Source organism: Larus michahellis, chromosome 9 (assembly GCF_964199755.1).
Source record: "Larus michahellis chromosome 9, bLarMic1.1, whole genome shotgun sequence".
NCBI classification, from domain to species: domain Eukaryota; kingdom Metazoa; phylum Chordata; class Aves; order Charadriiformes; family Laridae; genus Larus; species Larus michahellis.
The window spans coordinates 15,757,709-15,770,431 of NC_133904.1; the positions used below are offsets into that span (position 1 = coordinate 15,757,709).

At 39.4% G+C, this 12,723-nt stretch overlaps 1 protein-coding gene across 19 annotated transcripts in view; it reads left to right on the forward strand.

Annotated features, from left to right (window-relative positions):
* TCF12 (transcription factor 12) overlaps positions 1-12,723 on the forward strand; it is a 165,289-nt gene that overhangs the window by 143,036 nt on the left and 9,530 nt on the right. For 9 of the 19 annotated variants that reach the window (XM_074601842.1, XM_074601843.1, XM_074601841.1 and 6 more), the window contains 4 exons: positions 3,546-3,619; positions 4,546-4,617; positions 5,348-5,554; positions 12,258-12,372. In XM_074601842.1, coding sequence (XP_074457943.1) covers positions 3,546-3,619; positions 4,546-4,617; positions 5,348-5,554; positions 12,258-12,372 — 468 coding nt within the window. The remainder of the gene's footprint in view (positions 1-3,545; positions 3,620-4,545; positions 4,618-5,347; positions 5,555-12,257; positions 12,373-12,723) is intronic. The other 10 variants (XM_074601848.1, XM_074601849.1, XM_074601852.1 and 7 more) reach the window with 3 other exon arrangements.

Here is a 12,723-nt window from a genome sequence, read left to right on the forward strand (position 1 = left end):
CATACTGCACTTTTGTTTAATGGACACTGTTACGGTTTTCTGCCGACTTAGTGGATTATTGAATATCTGACCTGGCATACCTGAGCAGCTGCTTTGGGCATTTTTTTTCTATAACTGAAAAAAGCAATGTTGAATTGAGTAACGTTGGGATTAATGGGATTTTTGATTCAGTGATTACAGTTGGCAAAAAATGTTTTGTGTATCCTTATTGTACCGAAAAGGCAGATCAGACCAGAAGATTACTATTATTATTATTTTCTTTTAAACTTCAAAACAAATATTGAAAAGAGCTCTGTGGATGGAAGAAGGAAGTTCTGACATTTCAAAGTATTTAAAATTTTGAAGATCCCAACTGGAGTTACCTGATTAGATACCACACTTAATTTTGTAAGCGTGAAAGCACTAGCTAATTTCTGGTTTTAGAATACAAATTTGAGGTCCCCAAAATACAGGTTTTCCCTTTGCTGTTGATGCCTTTGTCTGTTGGAACCTGTATCAAATGTAAAACTCTCCAAAATTTCCGCTTTGATGTGTCCTGTATTCTGGATTCTGATGGCTGAGACAGTAGTAGATACAAGCAAATAATACTGAAATCTGTCTCAGGCCCAAATTTAGCATCTGCTTTACAGTTAGACCCTCCCACCCCACCCCCTTTAATTCCAGGGATACAGAATTTATCAAGCCTTTGGTAAATTGCTCCAGTAGTTAATTACCTTCATTTATGAATCTGGACTTTTATCTTTATTCCCAGATGAGTCACTAAGAACACAGTGAAGCACAATGTAAAGTAATTACTACTATATTTATTGCTATTTATACTCCTGGTAGCTATTTTCTGTCCTGACCCAAAAAGTTATTGCAGATAAAACAAATGTTTTATGTATACTAAAATAATGTATTTTTGAGCATTTTAGCCTTCATCATGGTTTTCCTCTTTTGCAGTTGTTAGTTCTTTGTTGATTTAGCATTTTAAGTATTATAGGCTTGACTAAGTCATAATTTACCTATCCTTTAATTGTAAATTACAGTAGGAGCATGCTATTTGCCATTTAAAGCATTGAGAGATACTAACTTCATGAGACACTTAAGTATGCAAGCTCATGTTTGACTGTTTGGCTCTTAGGTTACTGAATAAGGACTAACAACTTTTTTTTTTTTACTGATTTAAGTAAAAGCTTTGAGAACAACCTGATGAAACTCCCCAAGTATGGAGACAATAGTGTGTGTCTTGTCTTCCCTGCCCTTGTTTAATTTCTGATTTTACAGAAGCTTGCTAAGCTTCTTGCATAGTTTTAATTATTGTGTTTATGTATTTGAACTTTATATACGGATCTGAATGGTGGGAGCTTTGGTATTTTAAGAATCCTTCTCCTGGGATCAGAGGTATTCGGAAGGGTTTGGTGGGTTCTGAGGATGCAAACCCAGCCTGTGCTGTGGGGGATTAGTGTTGGGGAGACTGAGAGCAAGAACAATACCACAGTGATTATTATCGATGACCCCTGTAAATCCAAACACTTGCCTGGCTTATTTGTTTTTTCATGCTGCTATGTTGGTGCTGCACTAAAAGCTGCAGTTGTTAATTGCAGGGCTTGTGGTGCCAGGATGCTTTTTAACATAATTGGTGGATTTCATGCACAAACTTCTAGGAGGGGGAGTGGAACGAGGAAAGCAGGAAATGGGTGCCATCTGGCAACCTGCGCAGACATGGAGACAGATATGCCATGGCTCAGAAAGAGCACTAGCAGTACTAGAGGTGTGATTAAAAACTGCAGGTTGCAATTGGGTTGTTGAGGAGTTGGAGAGGAGGAGGAGTTGAGTATTCCCTCCCTCCTTTTCTTTTTATTTCCTTTGTGAGAAGTCCCACTCAGAGTTTTGTTCTGGGCTTACGTTAAGGAAATAGTACCTTTTTCCATTAAAAAATACCTTCACAAACTTACCAGACTAGATGCACAGGTGTTGAGTCTATTTGCTTTCTTTTAACTGGTTGCCCTTCCGCTTAATATTCAGCTGATGCTTTGTTGTAGGAAGTTGTGCACTCAGCCCTGTTAGTAGGGAGCATTCATCAAAGCTTCCACTATGGTCTTGTCTCTAAAAGTGGAATTTTGACCAGATAAAAATTTGAACATTACCCTTAGCCAAAATATTCTAAAGTTGTTTCATTAATGCTTTGCAAAAATGAGTGGGACTCCAAGCATTATTCCCAAGTTCAGGAATGACAATAATGCAGAGGGAGACTACAGATGCAGACCCAGAGTAGCTGTGTGAAGTGAAAATTGGTAATTATAAACTTACTCACTGATGTCGTTATATTTTAAAAGAGAATTCCAGCAGTTATGGCAGCTCTGGGCTCTTATGAAATTGGAGATGGTTTATTTTTTTTTAATTAGAAAGGAAATATTTAGGTATTTTAATAGCTATGTAGGCTGTACTCTTTTTGTTAAATAAAACCCTTTCTTTAAAAGGTAACTACTTGCAGCTCTCTGAACAAAGGAACTGTAATGTTATTAAACCTTTTCCCAGTTTTCCAGACGTACAGCTCTGGCCGTTATTGAAAGAACAAGCCCACAGGCTCTTCCTTTAATGAGCTGCGTTGGATTGTATGTCCATAATTTATTAATGTAATTGCTTTATTATTACATTTGTATGGCTGAAAGGAAGCTGTCTCTAATGGACATGAATTTCATGTGGTATCTTTATAAAAGATGCATTATTAGTTGGTGAGAAAAATACACGTTGTACTACTTCAGGCTTTGCTTTAAAAGTACTGCTTTATTAGTTACTGCATTTCACATCTAATTATTTCTACATTTTATGCAGTAATTAGGTATATTTATGTCAGATTAGAGTAGATATGTATTTGAATTTGCAGTGCATAGGTAATATAGATATAATTGTCGATTTGTTGCACGGTCAATGATTCTTTAGCTACCAATTTACCTTAAATATATCTGAAATAACAAATGGGAATGACTTAGGTGTATTTTTACTCTTCTAAACTTGGAATGCATTATAATCTAAAATGGTATAATATAGAACTAGACAAGATAAAGCATTTAAATCTAGTTTTAAGTTTACTTATTTAGTAGAGGCGGCATAAAAATGGTTTTCCAGTTACCCTTAATACAGTGTCTCTTTGATTTCTTTAAATATGTTTGTTTTGTATTTTAACACTATTAAAGATATGCCTACATATACTGAACATAATCTGAAGAAGAAAGAATTCAGCAATCTTTTTATGGTGACACTGGCAGAAGGCAGGTATTTCAGATACAGTGTGTGTCTGTTTAGTCCACTTTTTTAATGTTGAAGTACTTTGAAGATACCACTGCTTTGTCATCAATAATGTGTCTAACCCTACAGATGCCAGGATATTAAAATTATCCCTCGGTAAGGCAGAACGAAGGAATTTGTCCTCCTTTGTATGCCCATATGTTAGTTTACCTTTATGCAGAATATGTTAGGTTTAATTACGTTGAGAAATACTGCGTCTCTGCTTCCCACTTACGCTGCCTGAATCTGTGTGTTAACCTAGACCGTTTTGACAGGTGCCAGTCAGTGGTCTCGGAGTGGAGGACAAGCCCCCTCATCTCCAAACTATGAAAACTCTCTACACTCCTTGGTAAGAATTGCTGAAAGCAACATAGTACTTTTTACTTGTGAGTTGAAGGCTTGGTTTTGTATAAATCCTGCATATCATTAAAGGAAACAGTAGGATAGCATTACAAATGAATTCTTTGCTAACAAATGGCCTGTTCAGTTGAACAATATAAGACGGGCAGGGTGTGTCTTTCACCATCTGTTCCTTGGGCATCAGGCTTCTGTGCTGAGGACAGCTGGTGCTAAAGCGCTGTTATGAGATTCTGGTACCTTTTCACAAATCCATGGCTAATTCTTATCTAAAGTTCAGTCTGGAGAAAAGATAAAGACTTCATGCCTTCGCATTTACTTGTCCTTCCCCCTCTCTCCCCGAAATGGTAGTCTCTTGGGCTTGTTTTCATTATACTCTCATTAAAGTAATCATATATTTTATGTGTAATTATTATTTGTTATTGGTGAATGTTCATTTATTAATTAATGAAGCATTTTACAGAAAAACACACAGGAAATAATCTACAGCATTGTAAACTTTCTTGTTTTGAAGATTCAACAGAAGGTTTAAGTTACTGACTTCTTTCTTAAATTTCTGACACAGCATCGGGAAGGAAGGGGAGAAATTTGAGGGAAGGTTTTGATTACCTGTTAATATTTCTAGTTTCCACAGATGTAATTTCTTTTTTTCTGTCTAACAAGAATAAATTTAAGCTAAATCAGTTTTCTTTTCTTCAGTATTTTTGCAATTAAATATAATGGATATTTACACTTAGAATCCTAACATAACTGCAATGTTAAATATTAGCCTTTTCTTATCTTAATATAATCAGATCTCTGTTGCATTAACTTGACTAACAATTTATTGCTGACATGCACATCAGCTGTTTCCTCACCTCTTTTTTTGAATTAATCTTAACCTGTGCTTTGCTTCCTGTTCTGTCTTGACTTTGCCAGAAAAATCGAGTTGAACAGCAACTTCACGAGCATTTGCAAGATGCAATGTCCTTCTTAAAGGATGTCTGTGAGGTACTATTTCACTTTAGATGGTGCCTTTTTGTGTTTCAGTTAATGCTTCCTTCGGATTCCCCATTAAAAACTTAAATTAGCATAGCGTATGACCCATCTTTTTACTCCAACATTCTGCTGTTTCAGTTTCTAGAGAGCTGCAGTGTCAGAACTGGTTTTGCTTTGGGGTTTTTTTTGTTCTGTTTTTTTTTTTAAAGGAAAGTAATTTTAAGGCAGACTTTTCTGCAGTAACATACAGAACTTGCTTTTGTTTCTGAAATACCTAATCTGTTTAAAGGATCCATTTTAGAAAATGATAACTTTAAGTTTTGTCCAGCTTTTTTGTAATACAGGTTCTCAAAAAGCCACTGCCTCTCTTAATTGTTACCAACGTGGTGAGGCTGATTTTATGATCATTCTTTCTCGTCCTGTATTAGATAGCTTATTTTGTAGCACTTCCTTTTTTTCTTGTTCATGCCATGTAATAGAAGCCAAGTAACATTAACCTTATAATAAGCTTCACTTTAAAAGCTGCCACCTATTTGTGGAATGAATGCTATCTTGAGCAAAATCTCCAGATACCTTTTCTTTTTCCTGTTTGTTTGTAGTGCTGGTAGGTGCTTTCGAAGTCTTTTGATACCGCATCTCATCTTCTATCTTTAATATCTCTGAGGTAGAAACTGTTAACAGTGCAACGAGGCTGCAGATTTCCTCGGTAACGGCTGTTACTGTCCCTCTTCAATCCCCACAGCAGTCTCGAATGGAGGATCGCTTGGACAGACTCGATGATGCCATTCATGTACTACGAAATCATGCTGTGGGGCCTTCAACAAGCCTATCAGGTGGCCATGGAGATATACATAGTTTATTGGGACCATCCCACAATGGGCCAATTGGAAGCCTGAACTCAAATTATGGAGCATCTAGCCTTGTAACAACCAACAGACAAGCATCAATGGTAATGATATTTTTAAATGCGTATATATTTATGCAAAGCAATTACAGCTGATGCATTTAAATTATCGTAGAGCCTAGTGAGTTAAAACCGGACTGTAAGATTCATATTGATCAGGAAGAAACCACTGGAGATTCTGGTGCAGGAAAAGATGGCAGAGCACTTGCACCTGCTATGGGTTTCCAATTAGAGGGTTGGGGTGGGGGTGGGCAGAAAGGAGGGGGAGGAGAAAGATGGGAAAACTTAGATTTTGGCCTGGTCAGTGGCCCATAAAATCCTGCTGTGACCATATGCAGAAAGCTGAAACTTTCTGCTGAGAGCATTTCAGCTTATACATGCATTTTTTCCAGATGTGTAATAATTGGCAGAACAGTTTTCTCCTTGAAATGGTGAATAGGGAGATTGAATGGGAAAAGCAGTCAAGAAGGACTGAATTTCAAGTGTTCTGGTCTGGAAAAGCTGTTTATTGTAAATTGGAACTAGTCTTCAATAGCAGATGCTGGCAGAGGACTGGGAGGAAGCTGTTGGAATGTGGAACCATAGTGTGCGCAGGCTCAAAATTTAAACTTATTTTTTTCTAAATGAAAAGGAGTTTGAGCACAGCTGTAGTGTAAGTAACAATGAAGAGGAAACAACTTTTAGATTAATCCCCAAGAACAGTGAAATAATTCAATCCATCTCTCTTTTAGTTTCTTTAAAAATGTGAACTGTTCTGAAAAAATGTAGTCGAGCTTTTCATCGATCAGAAGTATGTTAAAAGCATTATACAGTAAATGAAGTCTATTTGTAGCATTGCTCACTTCCCTTTTTCTTCCTTTTCATTCCTCCCTTCTCAAAAACGCTTAAAGGAAAAAGAGCTTTTTAAAACATGCTTATTTTAGTGGTGCCATGTGTTTGCATGTTTCCAGCGTAATTTTAAAGACCAGTTACATGCTGTGAAATTTTCTGTTATAAAACAGATTCACAGCTGGGTACTGTGTGATCAAGGCAAAATTTCACCTATCATCAAAATAATTAGGTACCCCAATTGCTGAAGGGTTTGTATTCTATAAAACAGAATTAGTTCCAGGCTCTCCCATTCACGCGTCACACATCCATTTATATTAATTTCAGAACCACTGCAGTAAACATCAAAAAGAACTGGTGACTTTCTATAAGCTGCGTGTGTCTGGGGGCTTTTGGGAAGGAGGGTGCTTTCCAAATGTGTACCCAACTTCAGGTTTCTATACGAGTTCACAGTTACTTTTAGTAATGAAGGAAGTGATGCATAAATACTTTAGAATTTTTTTTTAATATGGCCTCATTTAATATTTAAGGAATGCTGCTAAAGGGAAAGTTTTACAGTGTTCTGGGGTAGACTGAAATTTAGTCATACAAAAGAAAACTCTCTTCCCCCCTGTCTTAATGATGTGGGGTAGAGTGAGTGAGGGAAACTGCAGTGACAAAATTGTTCTCTGTCTGGCTTGTGAACGTTCTGATGCCGCTAAGCCAGATATGCTCAAATGCAGATAGTGCTGAAACGTAGATAAAAACCTCTGTTTCTCTTTTAAACTCAGTTATGGTAAATATTTTATCAACTCAGTTTTGATTAAAATAGGAATGGTAGAAAATGACTCTCCAAAATGAATAAAGGTTCCTTGGTCTGCTGTAGTTTAATGCAGTTGTGTAACTTAAATGTACTATAGACTTGATTCATCATCTAATGATTGATCTGCAGATTCGATGGAAGGATGCTTGCTGTCTGCTAGAAATAAACTCAGATTAGGAAAACGAAAAAAAGATTTGCTTTAATATTTCATCCTGGCTGAGTGAAACAAGCTTGCAGATCAGTTTTGGTTTGAAAAGTGAGTCAGCTAAAGAGTTTCTTGGATTATACTTGAATTTTGTTACATCAGAGTAATTGGCTCCAACAGAAGGCATCCTGTCGTGGCCTTGCCCAGTCCCCAAAGCATGCCCTTTGACATGGCTTGCAGCCAAGGGAATTCAGCATGACTTAGGATGGATCCTGAAATATGTACAGAGCAGAGGCTGGCACATCTGGCCCTAGTGGAAACTGAGTAGTTTATTAGTGACGGCTGCATTTCGGTAACGCCCCCCCCCCCCCCCCCCCCCCCCCCCTATGAGGTGCAGTTCTTACAGTATTCAATAATCAGTTTCAAACTATGTGGATTTACTATTTGTTTTTCTTGAAATAGTAAATGCAGGAGAGAGCAGAGAATTTGACACACAACCTGGATATAAGATCTAGACTTTGTTCAGGAATTAAAAACTACTTTACTTTAGAGGACCTCCGATAAATTTTAAGAAAATAATGAGTGTTGGCTAACATAATGAGAAATGTCAACACTGATAAGGGTGTTTGCCTGTTTTTGTTTGACGTGCTCGTAGGGTTTTGTGGTCAAGAAATGTTCATTGGGATTAGCACTAAATGAAACTTCCTTGTTGAGGGAGGGGGGATCTTTATACAAAACATTTTTGTTCTTTAGGAAAAAAATAGAAAAAAAAATTAAATTGAATTTCCCTTGAAGAAGATGATGTTGGCAGAAGGAGCTAGGAAATGAGTAATTTAACTCCTTTTTATGTAATTAGTGTAACCAGACATGGTTTTATTTTAACATTTGCTTAATTTTTGAGCCAGATTTATTTTAAAACTCTAGTTGACTTCATTTCCTGCTTGCTTTGAATGGTCTTGTTTTCTTTTTAGCTGGACTGGCCATTAGACTTATTCAAATAGATTTTTAATATCTCAAACTCATCAAATATTTGCTAAGTGGCCTTTGAAGTTGATTTGTATTTTATTTCATGTATTATTGAGAAGTTAAGAAGTAATACTCTTTTTGTTCTTATTCAAGCTGCTTTTTATTTGTCATTGTAATACAATGGAAAAAGAACAGCCTGAATTGATTAAAAATAAATAAATAAAAGGCCTGGAAACTCAGTTAAGGATGAAACTCAATCCTTAAGTCCTAGGGGTTTTTTTCCAGGTATAAGAGGAATCTAAGAAGATGGGTGATGTCCCCCAGAGGGCAGTTTCAGCTGCTTGGCCAACACCAACCTCTGCTCTTGCTCAGAGCCCTGCCCGTGGTGGTACTTCTCCCCAGATCATGCTCCCACTGAACAGCCTTGAGCTGGCCAAAGTGTAAAAATCTTGGTTCCAAAGCCCTTTTCATCATCTTAATTATGCTCACCTTACTTAAAATTATGTTAATGACCACGGCGAAACTGACCAGCTAGTCACGTATTTTTAAATATGCTTAGAATAAGTCATAAAGTGGATATGAACAAAGCCTGATTTAATTTTTTTTCCAGTTCTCAAAAGCTTTTATGGCTCAGAGTTCAAAATCAGTGGCCAAACCCCGCAGCATGGGATGCAGGACCAGCGCTCGCGGGACAAGGTGGTCCTTTCCTCCAGCGTCGCTCTGGGTTCTCCTCCCTACGGTGCTGTGTCACCGGCTCCTGCTTTTGCCAGGGTTTTATTCCATTGCCAAAAATATTCAACTGGTTTTCTGGTTTCAGATCCCAAATGTTATCACTTAAATCAACTACAGTAAGTTCTGCACTCTATTATTTTTTTTTTTTTTTAAAACTCACCGGTCCGAGTGTGGCTGCAGACTGTCCTATGCACAAGTCTTGAGATGTGCAAAAACAAGCCGAGTTCCTGGGGTAAATTCCGGTGACTCCCAGTCTTACAGCGGGAGACCCCCGTTTTTCCCAGGCCGTGCTTGTGCCGGGCTCTGACCCCTTTGATTTGCCGAGGGCCCCGACTATCGATGCGATGGTCACAGTAGGGAGCAAACACGCACAGGTGCGTGACTGAGACACGCGTTTACCGGGCGCGGTGCCTGCGCCCATGGATTTTTCCAGACCCCTTTGCCTCTGCGCCTCAGAACTTCAAGCCTCAGGCCGCGCGCCGCGCCGCCGCCCCGCCCGTTTGCCTGCCATTTTGTGCGCGCGGGGGTCGCGGGAGCGAGGCCGGGCAGTTAATTAACTCCCGCCGTGATGGCGCGGGCGCGCGCGGGGCGGTGCGGGGCGCCCAGCTGTATGCTAATGCACGCCCCGCCCCGCCCCGTCGCGCGCAGCTGGCGCGCCCCGCCGCGGCCGGACGCGTTTCTGGGGGGAATCGGCGTTTTTGTGCCGGGGCCGGGCGGAGGGCTCTGCGCCCCTGGTGCCAGCAGGGAGTCGCGTGTCTGGGCGCTACTCGCCGGTGACGGCCATAAAACATGTCACGGGCTGGTTTGTGCCGGCGGCGTTGGAGCTGCCGGGCTGGAAGGCCCGCAGAGAGGGGTTGAGGGAAGCCCAAGGTTGGGCTGGGCTGAAATCCGGATGGGGAAGAGCCTCCTCATCTGTGGGGTGGGCGTCAGGGGAAAGAAAAGCAAAATAAATCTTCTAAACTCCACGCTCGAGACACTAAAGATTTAATTTGGCGCCACGAAGCAGTCACCGATAACCGGTGCTTATAGGAAACAGCACTTGGTCTTCCCGTGGGATACAGGGACTTGGAGCAAGTCTTTTGGTTTGGGTTGTTTTGGGTTTTTTTGTTTGCCTCTTTGGATTTTCTAGTACATCATAGATCAGAGATAAGAATTCATGTTGTGGTCAGTTTTGTAACACTAGCTCTTAGGATTTCTGTATAAATCTTGTTAATCTAAATTGTATGCTTTGAATTTGTAAGCCTGTTTCAAAGGACTGGAGCATGGACTCATATTCAGTTCTTGTCTCCAATCTATTTTCAGCCTTTATCAGAACTGATTTGCCAATCTGTCGCTTTTAGATTATCTCTAGATTTGAAAGTTGCCAGGGTCCTGGCAGCTGCTACGTTTGTACACAGCTTTAAGAAACTTTTGCCTTTTTTAAGAAGTAGATTTTGGAACAAACCTGGCCCTGAAGTGATTAATAGTCTGTAGCTTGAATAAAAGCACCCTCGTGTGTTAGGACTAAGCATGACCAGAAGAAGAAAATAAACCATACAACCTGCGGGGCAGAATTCGGGGAGGTTCCGTGTGGAGAGTGTGTTTCACGTTCCTGTTGTAAAGAGTTCTGTCTCGTAGGCCAGAGGACCCGCGTTCCGCTCCTTTCTCCCAGTGGATTCGTGGCACTAGCAAGAGCCGAGCGGGGACTGTATCCGTAGTAGAACTTCTCACAAACAAAGCCTATTACACACACAGGCAGATAAAATATACTTTAAATAGCAACAGATATTCGGCAGTATAGAAGAGGAGATTTTCTGCAGAACAATAGCTACAAATAGCAGCCCGGAATGACCTGATCGTAGTTGTGGGTTGTCGGGGAGGTTCCCCCTTCCCTTCCTTGTTCCCGTGCATTAGCTTTCAGGAACCAAGTGTGTATTAAACAAAGGGTAAACTTGCATAAGGGTATTTATCTCTCTCTGGGTAAAACCCATACTAAGACATGAAAGGTAAAAGCTGCATTAATTACTCAAGAGGGATTCAAAGCTCAGCAGTTTACTAGGATTGAAGGATTTATTGAAAAACAGTGGTTCTCATGTGTAACTCCAGGCAATAAACCTATTTAATTAAAGGCTTAATCTTCTAGTTGACATGTTTGCTACTGTTCCAATAAAAAGCTTCATCTGTAGCCAATTTTTGTAACTATACAAATAATAGTAGAATCCCTCATCTTTGTTCAGTTTTTTAACTGTTTAATTGTATTATGTTGGTTATAGTATAAATATTTAAAGGACTTTTATGTCTTTAGGAATCAAAAGCTTTAAATGGTCTGCGTTCCAAGTTATTTAAATACAGGCACTGTGTCCTTACCTCTTCCTTTTTCAAACAAAAGAATGTTCTTTTTGTGGAGGATTGCATTGATAACAGTATTCTGTGTTGAGCAGCAGGTTTTTTAACAAATTTGCCTCTTCGAGCTTAGGTATGTGTGCTCATAGCTATCTTACATCTTAAATTCTAAATTTGCAAAAACTTGAATTATTTAGACTCTTTATCTCAGTGCTTGCTGCTTAGAAATTTAATCATGGTGTATTATGAAGGAGCAGACTAGAAAATGCTGAGAGAGGAGGTAAGAATAGTTAGATGCCTGGATTGTTTTCGTATGGTAAGGTTCTGTAATGGAACTAAACTAAATGTATTTAGCTGAGAAAGGAAGAAAACGAGAGAGAATTATTAAAGTGAATAAAATATTTTTATATTAGATCCAGTTCTTTCTTAATCCTGTTTCAGCAAACAAGAAATGAGACGTTATTTATGTTTTATAAGTATATATGTGTATACATACTCATCTGTATACATGAGGGCAGGGCGGTATACACACCTTTCACATGTGGGGAAGACCATTATTTCCCCATGATTATTTTTTAAGAATCAAAATGTTATAAGTACTAGAGATGATAATTGTATTAGTTCAAAGCAATCAAAGGTTAATCAAATCTTACACTCCTCAGGAGAAAATCCTGTAGTGTTCTGTGGGGAGAGTGTGGCAGAGAAATGTTGCTAGGCTGGTACGTTATTCCAAACAGGTGTTGGTCACTGCTTGAAACGCAGCTTAATCCAGGATGGTGTGATCAAGTGGTTTAGTGTAACAGCATCTTTCAGCTAAATCTTTCCTTTACTGAGCTAGAACTTTAACTCGGGTCTCTAATCCAGCAAATACTTTAAGTCTTTTAAATTTCTATTTTTGGACTATTTATCTGAATCACATCTTTAATAGAAATCTTTGCTTTGCTTTGCTTTAGGTTGGGACTCACCGGGAAGAAAGTGTCAGCCTCAACAGCAACCATTCAGTTCTTCCCAGTACGGTTTCTGCTCAGAGCACAGAACTAAATCATAAAACACAAGAAAGCTACAGAGGTAACTTCCCAGCTGTGTTAAACGCTGAGCAGGGTCTGCAATGATCCAGAGCCAATGGGGCTGTAGATCTTGATAAACTTGAATCAACACGGGACAGGGACGTAGATAATGTTGAGAAATAAAAATGAATTATAAATCCTATAAACCACCACTGTTAGGGATTCCTGCAACAATTTTGAGGGTGTCCCTGTGTCAGATCTGTCCCAGTATAGTTTCAGCAGAAGACTTTGCGTTACAGCCACATTCTTCGGCGTTAGTAGCCACAACACCATTTGCAGTGCCACAGCCGTTTCCCAGCTGGCCAGGGGGCTGCAGAGCGACCTCCAGCCGGATTTCAGCCTGGCCGATAAA